General features: G+C 36.1%; 3 protein-coding genes across 3 annotated transcripts; all 3 read right to left on the bottom strand.

The window, feature by feature from the left end:
* Window positions 365-4,414, bottom strand: LOC105168071 (probable galacturonosyltransferase 4). Its single transcript, XM_011087992.2, has 9 exons — window positions 3,776-4,414; window positions 3,598-3,632; window positions 3,467-3,508; window positions 3,227-3,353; window positions 2,914-3,149; window positions 2,230-2,501; window positions 1,677-2,034; window positions 1,004-1,579; window positions 365-926 (listed from the first exon to the last, which is right to left on the bottom strand). Exons 1-9 carry the CDS (start codon window positions 3,882-3,884, stop codon window positions 651-653), a joined length of 2,031 nt encoding a protein of 676 aa, XP_011086294.1. The 5' UTR covers window positions 3,885-4,414; the 3' UTR covers window positions 365-650.
* LOC105168070 lies at window positions 8,360-9,622 on the bottom strand. The gene is made up of 2 exons (XM_011087991.2): window positions 9,373-9,622; window positions 8,360-9,197 (listed from the first exon to the last, which is right to left on the bottom strand). Exon 2 carries the CDS (start codon window positions 9,176-9,178, stop codon window positions 8,717-8,719), a length of 462 nt encoding a protein of 153 aa, XP_011086293.1. The 5' UTR covers window positions 9,179-9,197; window positions 9,373-9,622; the 3' UTR covers window positions 8,360-8,716.
* On the bottom strand, window positions 10,026-14,711 carry LOC105168068 (probable galactinol--sucrose galactosyltransferase 2). Its single transcript, XM_011087990.2, has 14 exons — window positions 14,147-14,711; window positions 13,624-13,868; window positions 13,293-13,383; window positions 13,048-13,096; window positions 12,877-12,968; window positions 12,539-12,646; window positions 12,340-12,468; window positions 11,737-12,147; window positions 11,444-11,585; window positions 11,291-11,358; window positions 11,024-11,158; window positions 10,732-10,943; window positions 10,526-10,614; window positions 10,026-10,431 (listed from the first exon to the last, which is right to left on the bottom strand). The coding sequence occupies exons 1-14, from the start codon at window positions 14,452-14,454 to the stop codon at window positions 10,150-10,152; spliced, it is 2,361 nt and encodes a 786-aa protein (XP_011086292.1). The 5' UTR covers window positions 14,455-14,711; the 3' UTR covers window positions 10,026-10,149.

Here is a 14,865-nt window from a genome sequence, read left to right as displayed (position 1 = left end):
TATTCATGTGGGCTCGTCATACATGAACGGTTATGATGTTCTAAGAACTACCCTTCGAATCCGAGGAACATTGTCAGACTGCTGTGCCCTCGTGTGCTGTTGCCGTGCAAGAAAACAAGTTTGTGCAGTAAAAGACTTAACCAAGATCTAAAGTAGGCCCAGAATATCAGCTAATGTTGAGAAGTATATACAAGGTTTACAATCTGATTAAGTTAAGGTTTGTGTCGGTGCGAATGTCGGCAGGGGCTGATCGAATAATTCAATCAAGTGGAAGTTGAAAGGGATGGCCGATATTTCATGGATAGCCAACAGATTATGCACAAAGTGACAGTTCATGTAACCAAATGCAAGTTGCAAACTAGGAGGGAAGAACTACAGGAAACCATGCTACAAAATGGGAAAAAAATGTCGTGTTGTATCCATTTACAGATACAGTGCAGTTCAGCGGCTCTACATTGATCAAGAGTAAAAAAATAAATGAAGAAAATCATGAATCAAAAGCCAGTATACTCTGCTAAGGGATATATACCAAGATGGCTTATGCTTTCGCTTTGAAAAGTTAAGCATCATCACCTAATTGCACAGACCTGCAATAAAAACGCAAGGGCAATCCCAAAAGGGATCTCTGAATGAGAAATTGTGAGTGGCGTTTATGGAGTGATGTTGCATTCCCGTAAATATTGGTGATCATAATCCACAAATCTTGCCCAGTAGTTTCGGAACTTTGGTATGGCTATCTCAAGCCACGGTTTCAAGTTGCCATTGTAATGTATTACTGCTGCTCGTTCGATATCCTTTTGAGATACGTTTGGATTATAGCCGAGTCCCAGAACATGCCAAGATTTGTCAAGGGCGTAAGTGCGATTCCAAAAGGTAATCAGGCCTGGTGGAAGAGTCCCCAGCTTCCATAACAGTCTATCTTGATTCTGGAAAAAACACATTTCTTGTCAGTGTTGCACATGATAAATATTATGGACACATACACAAAGCAAATGGAACTCACCAGGCTCTGCCATTTGTGGTACACATCCGTGATATTTTGTTTCCTCCACTCATCCAGATCAAAGATATTCATCCCAAACGCCCAACCACAAGCACGAGGGTCAAAATTTCTTGAGATAAGAGGGTTTGAAAAATTGAGGTAACGGTCGAACCGGTGAAAGCTCTCTCCACATGTTTCAACCACTCCGATGACCTTCTCCTTTAGATCAAGAGACCAGAGGCCAGTGAGATCTTTCTGGACTACAATATCATCATCTAAGAATAAAACCTTGTTCAGCTTGGGGAAGATCTCAGGTAGGTAAAACCGGAGATGATTCATGATTGACAGGTACTTCGGATTTCTAAATTTTAAGTTAGGATCAGATTCAGCACGTCGGTTTTTGAAGTAATAATCAATCATGGAGGGTGAACCCAACTGCTTAAGAACTGGACTGTAGCTTGAGTTTAACCATGTGAACTCCTCAACATTCTGAACCTGAATTGTTGCTTTGCCAGGGGGATTGGCTAAAAACCACATTCTCATTGCAGCATAATTGAGCCTATCGGTGACAACATGGAAGACGTGTTTTGAAGGATCCTGCTCAGGAAATTTGAAGCATCAAGCTGAATTAATTACGAGTATGAAGATGGATGAATGGAAACCCATTCTCTGACAATATAACATTCTTGCTTACCTTTGCATGGGTTATTGTTGAGTTCACAACTACTGCTGCTGCAAATACGTTGTCTGAAAATAAGGCGTAGTGGTATAGCTTGGGATCATCTAATCTTTCACTGTTCAAGAAATGCTGCTGAGACGAGTTCAACATGAAATACTCTGTTGTAAGGCGCAAAGGAAGACAGTGAAGCCCTTTAGGCATTGTCTTGGCAGTTAAATGTGTCAAAAATAGGGCCTGTTTCTTGTGGACTCGGAGCTGCTCCTCAGATGAATGAATCATTGCACGAAGTTTCTTCACCACAGCAGCACAATCATCTTGTATTTGTTTCCCTTTCAACAGAGTTTGCTCCATCGCTTTCAACTTGTCATAAGCACTAGATTTCAATCGCAAACCAAATAATATTAGAACTACATGAAGGACTGAGCAAAACAGAAAGGAGAAAGGAATTTGATCACTCCACAAACAGAAAGCAAAAGTAAAAATAATGAACCCAGATAAGTCATTTTTATCAGGAATTTGAAATTCTATAACTAACAAAATGTGAAGTGCATCCAACCAAAAGACTAACTTTTTTGGCAGCTCAGAATCTTTGGTGGCATCTCCCAGTGCACGGTGGACTTCCTTCATACGCAGTCGCAGCTCCCTTATAAAGTGGACATTGTTTCGAGTTGCTGAGAGGGAAAGATAAAGCTTTGCTTGAATGAGTTGGTCCTTCAGCTGGCGGACACGAGCATCTGGCAGAACTGTCCGTTCACTCTGTTTCTCAGTTATAGCCTTCACTTGTTCTCTAGAAGTATCTTTGCCAGAGGTTTGCGAAGAGTGCTTTAGGCGTTTTCGGTCCTGGAAACACATAAGAACAGAAGAGATGATTTTGGAAATCTTGGAGAAGGGGAGGTTTTCACAGTCAAAGTGAAACGGATGATCTTGTGCATCAAAGAGCACCAATATGTATTCAAGGGTAAAAGTCAAACTACTCTAAACTACCACCAACTTTATTAGTAGCAATATACAGACTATAAGATGTATAAGGTTCAACCAACAGAAAAAGGTCAGTTTTAAGATGAATTTGAGACTTCTTTTAAATAGAAGACGGAACCCTTCCCAGTCTCCAACATCTCAATTACAACAGCTAAGATGAACTATAAATTTCTCATACTGCCTTAAAACTGTAAGATTATAACAAGATTTCTTCACTCGGAATAGGTAAGACAATTCAGAAGCCTTAGTCAACGATTATATTGAATAGTCATACCTTTCTCTCTAAGGCATTTTCTGATTTGCCGTCAAGAAGCTGTGATCTTGTTTCTTCCTTAACATCAATTTGTCCACTCCCACTTCCTACAGCACTCAACTTGGTTTCATTTGATGCTTCTTTCCCCGTCTCAACATCAACCTCGTGCTCAACATCGATCACCTGTCTTATGGGATTCTCATCCAAAGAATTCTTGCTCAAACTGGATGAGTTTGTAGTTCTATCTTCCGCTAATTCTGTTACAGAATGAATCATAACCTGAATTTGAGTTCAGCACAATTCAAACTAAGACGAAAATGAAGCAAATACAAACCTTCAGTGAGTTGTCTAGTAATGCGAGTATTCTCTCCAGAAGAATCATCAGAAAAATTGGAACCGGACTCGGCTGAGTTTTCCAAATAAACTATGCCCAACGGCTCTTTCAATGTAGTAGATGATTCCTGTCAATTAGAAGAGCAATTACAACAAACAGAACAAGAAAGATCTAAAAATTCCACACAAACCGTACACCCCAAGAACAGGCAAACAAGAGGGGCAATAAAAGAATCCACACCTGAGGCAGCACATTCAAAGGCCTAACTTCACCAGCAAAAGTCTACAAAAGAAGAATTAAAGAACTCAACATCCCACTAGAAAAACTAAATAAAGAAAAACCACAACCATCAGCGACAAAGAAAGACTTACAAAGGCTGAAACATCTTCAACAAATTCATTCCTAGCTGTAAAAAGCAGCAAGAAAAACACAAATCAATCACGAAAGCCAGAAACAACAACAAGAAAACTAATAAACCTCATCCTATAGGAAAAAGGGAAAGATTAAGGATTGAAAAACAAAAGAGGAAGAGAGAAGAGGGAGCATTACAAGAAGAGGAAGTGAAATGGACTCCAAGAGTGTCGGTGTAGAGAACAATAGGGGCAAGAAATGTCACCAGCAGAAAGAAAAGTACTGATTTTCTCAGCTTCATCTTCATCTTTACGGCCCACCCTCTCCCCCTCCCACTAACTAACTTGACGGCCTCAACACTCGAAACCAAATCTTTACGCCAAAACACATGAACACAAGCACACCCACAAAGGGAAAGTGACGAAAATACCGGGACGAAACAAAGAAATCAAAAAATCGCTAGTTTCTGAAATTCTTGGACTAGATTTCTACTACGAAAAAACCCAGAAAAAAAAAAAGGCAAGAGAAATCCAGAGAAAGTGTGTAATTTTTGGGCTAAGGTGTCTTCAAATGAGCATATCTATGAGGAGGAGAATCTTGTTTGCATCAACTGAAAGCAGCCCAATTTCTGTAGGGTAAAAACCAACTGAAGCAACCAATGGGATGAATGGATGAATCAAGAAAGAGGGATACAAAGGCAAGAAAGGGGAAAGAGACGGAAAAATCCCGTGAAAACGTTAATGGAAGAGGAGAGATGAGGGAGTGGGTTCTGCTGCTGCGTGGATGTGAGTTGGGTGGTGTGCTGTGTTTTTTCGTTTTTGCCGTTGTTTGGGAAGCAGAAATTTGCATTATTTCTGCTTTTATTAATCCCAATTCCCCTTGCCAATTCATTTTTATCGGATAAATTATAATAAGTTTTTGGAATAATCACACTTCCATTCTCTAACATTTGATATACTTATACATCAATTCTCTATTATTTGAAAAATTACATTTAAGACTCTCAAAATTTGCTTTTATCTAATAAATAATTTTCTCTATTAGTTAAAATTCATCGAATTTATTAATACTAGCAAAAATATCGACAAAAAAAATCTATATTAATCCATGTTTGACTTATGACAAGCCAAATAATTTTTTTATAATCAAATTACCCTCACACGTCTTCATGCGTTAACTCAAGTGAAGAGATATATCTTCACCCTAACAAACATAGTTTAGTTCCAGAAAATTATTTCACCCAATAAGTCAATAATTAGTCAATCGAGGATAAAATATAACTTTTCATTCAATTTTTTTTGTTATATCTGCTTTAGTATATCTTGATTAACAAATGGACATATTTAATGTATTTTAAACGAGAGCAAACGTCAGGGTGCTTTTCTCAAGCAGGGAATTTACGTATAATTATACTAAATCTCAAAAGAGGAGTGTAACTATCCCTAAATTTTTTTAAAATTTTATATAATTATAAATATATTTTTATTTTAATTATTATCTAATAATTAATTCAATTCGTTAGTTTTTATTACTTTCATCCATTAGTTAACTAATCAAAATGTTTTTATAGATAAAAAAATATAATTTTATTTATTTTTTTGATTTTTTTATTAATTAAGTAAATAATTTTGTTTACAATTTTTTAAAAATTTTCATTCTGATTCTTTTTAGAGTTTTTTATTGACATAACATATTCTTATCCAAAAATTATATAATTTTATTAAAGAGAAGTATTTATAATTTTTTATTAAATAATCCGTATTATTTTTATTTTTATGTTTTTTGTTTTTACTGTAAATCTGATTTTTTTTCCCTTAATAATAAAGACTAATAATTGATGACAATAATGAGACCGGAGCGGGCCCCCTTTTTATTTCCGCCTTTTTGACTTTCTTGGTTTAAAATTTTCACACAATTTTAGATCATAAAATAACAATAATAATAATAATAATAATAATAATAATAATTAATACATTTTTTGTAAAAATAATTACGAGACTATAAAATTATGTACAGAAGAAAATTTTATAAATTTAAATTGAAAGGATTACAATATCTCAAGTGACGATTATTTTTTAATTATTCTCTCTAAATTTCGATTCAAAGGCCTAAAACATAATTTTAAATATGGATGCGTGATATCTTTTAGTTTTGTAGAACAAATTACGTATTATTTTGAAATATGGCATCGATGTTGTGAACATTTGATGATCAAATATGATATTAAGATTTTGAAGATTTGATGTTAAAAAGACATAAAACCTCGCAATGGTGGAATTTCATCGTGGTATGAAATTTTTGAACTTGCTTTATTACATAATTGTAGTGTGTATGTGGTGGAGGTTTGATGATAATAATTATCAAACGATCAAATTGCCCTTCCATTTAAAAAAAAAAATTATAATAAAGGACAGGATTCGCGCATGAATACGCGGATCGGGTCGGGCCAATTGACCTGCCCGCTTTAATGAGTCGGATCACCTGACACTCGGAATAACAAGATGATGTCACGTAGCAAGTTTTTAAATGGTACTGTATACTATAAATATCAGCATTTATGAACATCTATAGACAAGTGCACTTATCATATTTTTTGGTCTCACTCGCTCTCCACTGATCGCTTCCAATCCTATTTTCCAACTTAAGCATTAGAGAGCCTTAGTTGGGGGCTATACAGCAAGCCTAACGTATGTTCTTTTATTATGATTCACTTGTAAAAAACTCAAAAAGGGATCCAGCGACCCGATATCAAGGTACCAAATTCAGGACAAGATGGTTATTATTTAGTTCAAAATGCTTTAATGCCAACACGCTTTTCAGTTAATGGTTAAAATAGTAATTAGATTAGTTAATTAATCAAATTATTTGCAAACAAGCCCTTAATATTGAGAATGTACAAAATTGAAATTTTAATAATTATTACCTTCAATGAGTTTTGTTTTTAGTATGGTAACTTTGGTGCAATTTTAAGGTACCAATTAGTCATCCTTAGTTTGGTACTTCTTTCCTATTTAAAGTACAGCGATTATTACATTGCCCCTCTTTAAAGTTTGGTGTGATTATATTTAAATTTTTTTATAATTTAAAAAATTACATCTAATATTATTGAGATTTGCTTCTTTCTCACAAATAAAATCCATTCGTTGGTTAAAATTTTTCAAATTTGATAATATTAACAAAAGAAAAAAAAATTGCATTATCTTCCCTTAAGCTTTGGTGTAATTAGATATAAACTCCCTGTAGTTTGAGAAATTACATCTAACACTTTTGAAGTTTGCTTCCGTCTAACAAATAAATTCCCCCGTTAGTCAAAATTCATTAAATTTGTTAATATTAACCTAAAAATTAGAAGAAGAATCTATATTTACTCCGATTGACTTATTACTGACTTATAGCAGGTAAAATATTTTTTTTAAGTTATCAATAGTAAATAAATAGCAACTTTTATTCAATTTTTTTTTTGTTAGTATCAGCAAATATTAGTGAATTTTGACTAACGAATAACTTATTTGTTAGATGGAAGCAAATCTTAGGGTGCTAGATGTAATTTCCTAAACCATAGGGGGTCTATGCATAATTATACTAAACTATAGGGAAGGGGATATCCCTAGTAAAATAATTGGGAAAAAAATCTGTATTTACCCCTAATTGACTTATACCATGTCAAAATAATATTTTTATAATCAAATTACCCTCATACGTTTTCACGCATTAATGTATGTGAAGAGGTATATTTTGACCGTTACATGGATAGTTTAATTTGAAAAAAATTATTTGACTTACAATAAATCAGTTTTGAGTGAATTTTGATTAACAGGAGACTTATTTGTTAGACGGAAGTAAATTTCAAGGACGCCAAATATAATTTTTTAAATTACAAAAATTTACGTATAATTATACCAAATCTCAATAAAGAAATTCTAATTGTCCCTAAATTATAATTCAAAATAGTACTCTCCTTTATCATTAAACGGTTAGTAAGTTGAGCTCGACACACTAAAGCCCCATCCTTAATTGCGCTGTCCCACATGCTCCTACTCTCAATTATTTTCCTTAATTTTCCATTAATTCCACCTTTCTCAATGTCTGTTCCAAGAAGCGAAAATGACTGCTCCAAATCATAGGTTGTGAAATTTGGACCACCACGCGAGTCCACCTTCCGCCGTTGATCGCGCTCTCTCTACTTCTAGAAATTTGAACGTGAACATTATAAATTTTAGCGTAAATTATATTTTATCATTTGAACTATAATCATTTTTATATTTTGTCAAATTTTTTTTTATATCAATTTATCATATCAATTTTAAGAAATTTGTACTTTAATGTATATGACCGTATTTTTGTTGATTTTTCTGCCAAAAAACATCACATGTTGTGCATACGTGAAAAATATAACATCATATAACTTTTAAGTATCACATGTGCACTGCATGTGATATTTAACTTGATTGAAAAATAATTATAAATGACAAAGTGCAAAATTTTATAAAATTGAAATGGTAAGTTGACACAAAATAAAGTTTAGGTGCCAAACTGTAAAAATAATTATAGTTCGGATGACAAAATGTAATTAACCCTAATTCTTATTAGTAAATGAGCAATATATATTTTTAAATTTGTATTAATTTTCACGTGAAATGAGAATATGTAAATGAACTGTGATCTCAAATCAATATATTTTCAACGTATAAATAAATTTATTTTCTCTTTAAATACTGTTTTAAATGCTGAAAACTCAAAATAAAAACACAGAATTCTCTTCAGTTGTACAAGAAAAATGTATTACAATAAAAAATCTACATACAATAGAATCTATAATAATTAATTCAATACATCTCCTACCTTCTCAGTTGGGCACCGTAGGCCCATTGGGCCACAGAGACTAATGGGCCTAAAGTAAAAAACTAACAGTCCACAACTCCACATCAGAGCATCAGGAAGATCAATAGTACTCTCATGCACAAATCTCATCACATAGCCTTCGACATCATCAATTCTTATATACTTCTCCATCCTTACAAGGACAAGAAATGCAATACCTAGTTTGCTGCAAAATCTTAGTACTTCACAAACATGTAATCTTTGAAGAAACCAGATATAAACTGATCATGATGGAAAGAACATGGGATATTCTTCTAGCTAGGCCTTGTTCAAACCAATGTTGTCAAGAGGTTGATCAATGAGAGCCCTCCAAATGCAATCTATAGAATCGAGATCGTCGACTTTGAACGACGGCCACAAGCTATCGTCATCGCACTTCTTGTCATGGGAGTTTCGATCAAGGGCTGGTGAATTCTGCACGCAAGATTGATCAAGATTCGCTACAAAAGTGTCGTCTACGTATGAACAACACGGTGCAAACACGTCCTCCGGTTGCAAGTAGTCGTCCACCTCAAAAACAACGCCGTCTTTGAGCCATGGAAAGTCGAAAACTCCAACAGCATCACAGGATTCATAGCCCGTGTCGCCTCTGTAAGAGGAATCATTGTCCAGGGAGCTGATCATCATGGTTTCCAGCTTCTTGCCCTTGTGTGATTCTTTGTTCTTCTGATCATCTGTTTGATCTCTTGTTCTCTTCCTTTTCCGACCATCCTTCTCCATTCTCTCTTGCTTACACCGTCTGAAAACGAAACACGACATAAAAAAACATAGACATACACAAGTAAGACAACACCACAAACAACAACCTTAATAATCCCAAAAAACATGCATATCAAACTATGAGAAATGCTAACACAGATTTTGAATAATTCAAGAAGACGTTTGTTCATGTCAGAGTTTGTGTTGATGATTACCTTTCGTGTCCTGTTCTCTTTCTTCTAAGTGATTTTGGTTCACAATCTAAGTGATATAGAGCTAATGAATAACAGTTTTAATACATATATACACACACAATACACACACAGAGTGTGTATAGAAATGCACACCATCCATCACTGCTTTTCGCAAGCTAACAACTCTCTGCCTCTCCTTGCAATCTCTCTTTCTATGGTATAGATAGATAGATTACAATGGGATGTATGCATGTAGTATATGTGTATAGTTAGAGAGGGAAATTGGCTTTAACATCCTATAAATACGCTTTTTCCCCTGATCTTCATCTCCTATGTCTCTTTTTTTTGACATTTTGGGTTGGTAAAGACCCTAAGAAATTGCTCTTTTTGCGTTCTTTCCTTAAAAATAAAGCAAAAATTTTCGACTTTTGATAGTTTTTTTCGGGAAAAAAATGAGGAAATCAAGAATTAGTACAATCAAAACAGTGTGTAGGAATTAATGTTACTTTCCTTTCCCTTGAGGAGGAAATGATATGGGCTTCTTTTTATTGGATCAGGACACAATCATTTGCAGTCATTGGGATAACATTTTTAGTCATAACATCGTACAGTTGTTTGAAGCTAACTCATGTTTTTAGATTATTTCACATGTTCATTGCTGCCGCCAACAATAATTGATAATTTGTCTTGATACAGATCATTTGGACTTTGGTGTATTCATCACATGTTTATCTACAAGAAAAAATGTGAATTATTTTCAAATCGAATTACGTTTACAAGATTTATGACAGAAGGGTCTCAGTAATGAGCAGCAATTTCCCAAGAATTCGTTCCGGTGGGAACGTTAACTGTCAAAAAATGGTGTTCACTGTTGAAATGGAATTGAGCCTCCGTCGTATTCACAGAGCAACGTTTCGGCTCTGAGCTCGAATAGGCTCCAAAAACACCTTCGCCTCTTCCTTGGATTCGTATTCCAGGAAATAAAGAATCGTCGATGGCCTCAACTGCATGAACGGCCCCTCCGGAGTTGTACATATTTATCAGTCCAATGGGTGCAAATTGGATTTCTTGATGATAAACCTGTAAGATTCCGAGACATGGTAGTTCTTATGTATGCATTGCTTCCTGGTATGCAGACAGAAAAAGACACATGTTTACTAAGTTGATGAGCTACCTTGATGGGAGATACTGTAAAGACATCACATTGTAAGGTTTTAAAGCCGATGTTCAGCTTTCCATGCGTTGAGAGTCGGGAGAGAGAACCTGAGGATTGTCGTAAGCAGAGAAGAATTTTGAACAAACTTTGTCTCAGATGAAATTGTTGGAATCTCAGTAGCTAGCTGTATTTTCAAATGTAGTAAGCAACTAGAATCAAGGAACCTGATTTGAAGGAAAAGACCGCAAATTCTCCATCCCAGGATTCGGGTGAAATTTCTGAAAGGTACTCGATATCTGCTGGGGATATCTTTCCAGCCAGCTCAAGGTCGTTCTTTTGAACGGTATTCTCCAGACCAGGCCAAGTTCCTGCTCCTTGGCAATTGAATACGGCAAGAACTCCAGTAAGTTTGTTCAGGTTCCATATCTTCATGAGGCTTTTTGACAAGAACAGAATATGGGGTTAAAACGTCACCTTATTTCGATGCAACAGAACATTGTTTAGCTGAGGAAATACCTTTTCCCATCTGTAACTGGATCGTTGAATAAACAATCACGAGAAGGCCTTCCAGGATACCTTGCCCTCATCACAGATCCATCAGGCAGCACAAGCCTCTTGAGTATATCAAAGTCGTGGTTTCCAGGTTTATCACTGACATGAACGATTGTTAATAAGGATAAAAAAGAAGTCCGCGTAGAATAATTTTAGGATGCATTTTAACTTTCTTTTACTGAACAGGAAGTAGTCCATTGTCGATGAATTAACTACACTGTTTGTGCATACCTTACATAGATGCCACAGCCTCCAACAGCTCGAGCAACTGCATGAAACTCAGCTGCATCATGGAGGCTCTGGAAGCAAACGAAAATAGAATTAATCTCTGGGAACGTCACTATCAAAATTATGCAGTCGTATGACAGAAATAGCATTCCATACATAGAACATGTCCCAATCCGGGACAACTATTTCACCAAAGAATAAGCTGTTATAAGCTACAGCAGCTATATGCAGAGTCTGCGTCGTTGGGTTCTTGGGGTAATAATCATCTGATGCACGTGTGATTGCACTTGCTTTTGAGCTGTAACCACAGATAACGAATGAAGTTATCATTATTTTTTGCATCTGAATATTTGCTATTGAAAGAATAACAAGCCGAAACATGCTACTGTCATCTCTACAGGAAACGAGTTAAGAATAACAACAGAAATTCAACATTTTCAGTTCAGTACTTGTAGACAGAATCCGTGTTCTGAGCCATACAGCATATGATGCCATTATCTTGAAAATTATTGGATATTGACTTTTCGAGCGATTGCTGAAAATGTCTAGTAAGTGAAACACGTCCTCCTGAACCTGTGGCTACTGTTTCTGGTAAGTTCTGTACATCAACCTTAACTCCGTCCACTTCCTGTGACGCAAGATATCTGTGTAGATCGTCATAAAACTCAAATATTCTGTCTGGATCGATTGTACCAACACCATACTCCTCCATAGAGTCCATTGCTATGTCCCTCTGATGTGCAAGATTTCCCGGTGATTGTAGTGGGAACTTTAGTTTGGGATTATACTTCTTAGTTCCTGGGGCATCTGGATGAAGTCCACCCCAATATCCCATTAACGCGTGCCATACGTACACGTACCTAGAAGAATGCCAGGATCCGTATTACTAGAATAGAACAATAACTTATGATATCTATCAATATTTCAAGAAGGCTGTCATATTGCGACTGGCAGAGATTAAGAAATTCTTTTGTCATCATGTTTGTACATGCACTCGTAAAGGTGAATAAAAAAGGCAAACTTGAGAGGCCAGAAACAGGGAATGAGCATACTTGAGACCAAAAGTGCTCTTTATATCTGAAACAAAGTCCTTTAAACTATGCGGCGTGTTGCTTGAATCATCAGCTGCTGTCTTCCGAAACTTACTGTTTTCTTTTATACTCATCAATCTGGCCCCAAACCTGCATTTTTATGATTCATGACATTGGGCTTTTTCCTCATTAATACCGAGGATACTACTAGTCAACTTACTGTGTCCCTTCAATCAAAGGCTCCCCCTCTTTCTGGAACTCATTGGTTGTATCTTGCCAACCATCATCAATTATTAGAAACCTTGCTGGAGTACCACCTTCAGACAAGCTGAGAGAAAGACTGAATGACTCAAAGAAACTATGAAAGAACTGAATTTACTGTAAGATGCACCCAAAAGAAAAAAAAAAAGAGAAAGAAAACAGCTCATTCAAAAATATTTTTCAAGATTCTGGTTTCAAATTGGAAGCTGTTTTACTTTTTTCCCGTCCATAACTCACAGACTCGAAGTTTTATCTTAAAAAACATCAGTTGACTAAGCATATTGGGGTAGAACTAACCTTTTTAGGCCGTCTCTGATTCCTTGAGGATTGACGTCTTGGTAAAAGGCATCCCAGGTGCACCAACCGAACCAATCTAGCATTCCAGGCATCTGCATCCAACATAAGAGTTTATTCTAGTTAAACATTTTCATTTATACTACTGAGACGGAATTCTGCTGGTAGACTTGCCTGCTTGGTCTCTCTAAGAGCAAATGTTCCGCTGTATTTCTGCAGAATCCTGTGCATTGGCAGAGGTCAACAACCATTCTTGGGCATGTATTCATTATAACAATGAAGAGTCCCTAAATATTACAAAGTCACTGGACAAAGTAGTCTGTTTTTGTGCTTTCATAATTATAAAACAGTATCTGTCTTGCATTCTTTTAAGCTAATTTAGTCATGGAATTTTGGAACCAGCTCTGAAGCCCACCTACTTCATAGATTCCTTGATCAGTTCGAATGGGTTGTCTCCAAAGTTCACAAAAACTGCCTTGGGAGACGCTGATGCAATTATTGTGGAATCACCTGTAGAATCATGAAAAAACTCACATCACAGAACACAAGATACTCACACATGTAAGTACAGGTTCATAAAATAAGAAGAGCAGTATTCTTTAGATATCAAAACTGTCTCCCCGCTTTCTGCTAACAGAGATTTTTATGCAAGAACCTTCGCAAGCATTTAATGCAAGTATTCAATCGTGTATTTCTGAAATAAGGAACACTTTTTATCATAAAAGAGTTGTAGAGACTGAAGCTTCTCACCAGTTTCAACACAAACTTCAAGCTCGTCAGCTGAGTTCCCCTGCAGGCTGCTCCTGAATTCACCGTCTAATATTGGCAAAAACAGCACATATTTGGCATCCTGGTTAGGCTCTTCAGAAGTTGGTCCTTCCCTTGCCTCCAGCAGCAACATCTGTGTTTCGACAGGAATGTCCCTCCCAGAATTCCCAACTCGAGGTATCATCCACCAGATTTTAAACCGAAACAACGATAGCAATCTCGCGTCTCTGCATAAACCACTTACGTCATATCATTTGGCATTAAAGTTATATCAACCATTCTCTTCCATTATCTTCTTCTCAGGAAATTCATTCAATACCACCATTGTTCTATAATTGTGGAAATTCACTGTTTTATCAAGGCCACAGATTGAATTCCAAAGTCTCAACAACTCTCAAGATACTTAACAAACATCTACTTTTCAACTACCTTCATCAGATCAAGAAAAAGGAATCCCTCAAACTTCACAACAGAGAAAGAACAAGAAACAAACAAAAAGGCCTACTCAATAACTCCTAGCTTGAAAACATGCCGAGAGCTGCTCTGAGTGGAAATAGCACCCAAAAATGCCGATGAATCGGAGCCCGCTGTGATGACAACATTATCAGGCACACCCAAAAGTGCCTCCGTCCCATTAAAGCTTAGAACTCCATTTTGAATTACTGGAACCGCCTTGAGAAACATAGAATGGCTCCTCCAGCCTGTACGCACAAGCCCATTTGGAAAAATCTTGCCATTGGCAGGTAGAAATGGCGACAGATTGTTCAGTTTGAGTTGCAGAGCTCTCATAGATGTGCAAGCCGCCATTGCCATTGGAGAGTTTAGGTTGCCAAATCACGCGAAGAAGATGTTCAAGATTTATATATATATGTGCATATATATCTAAATGGACCCCCAAAAGTGAAAAGGCAAGCATTTATCCGACAAAGGGAAGAAAGCAACATTCTTTCTTCCTATCCTTATTGGAAATTTATGAGTTGTTAGTCTCTGTGACGTATCTTATTGGCCTCCACGCATTTCTCATCTACAAGGAACAAAATATCCTCTCATTTTTCTTGGACAGTTAGGCCATGAATATATGAACTAAATACAGCTTTCCTGGAGAGCTGAAGACAATTTATGTCAGAAGATAATGATTTTCTGCAAGTGGGTATAAAAAAAAGTAGATCATAATTGTAAAGTGCAACAACGAAAGATCGATTCTTTCTTTTTTTTTTTTTTGGG

This window comes from Sesamum indicum, linkage group LG8, assembly GCF_000512975.1.
Source record: "Sesamum indicum cultivar Zhongzhi No. 13 linkage group LG8, S_indicum_v1.0, whole genome shotgun sequence".
In the NCBI taxonomy this organism is placed as follows: Eukaryota; Viridiplantae; Streptophyta; class Magnoliopsida; order Lamiales; family Pedaliaceae; genus Sesamum; species Sesamum indicum.
The sequence above is the reverse complement of the archived record's forward strand: the minus strand, read 5'-3'. Positions and strand labels throughout refer to the sequence as shown.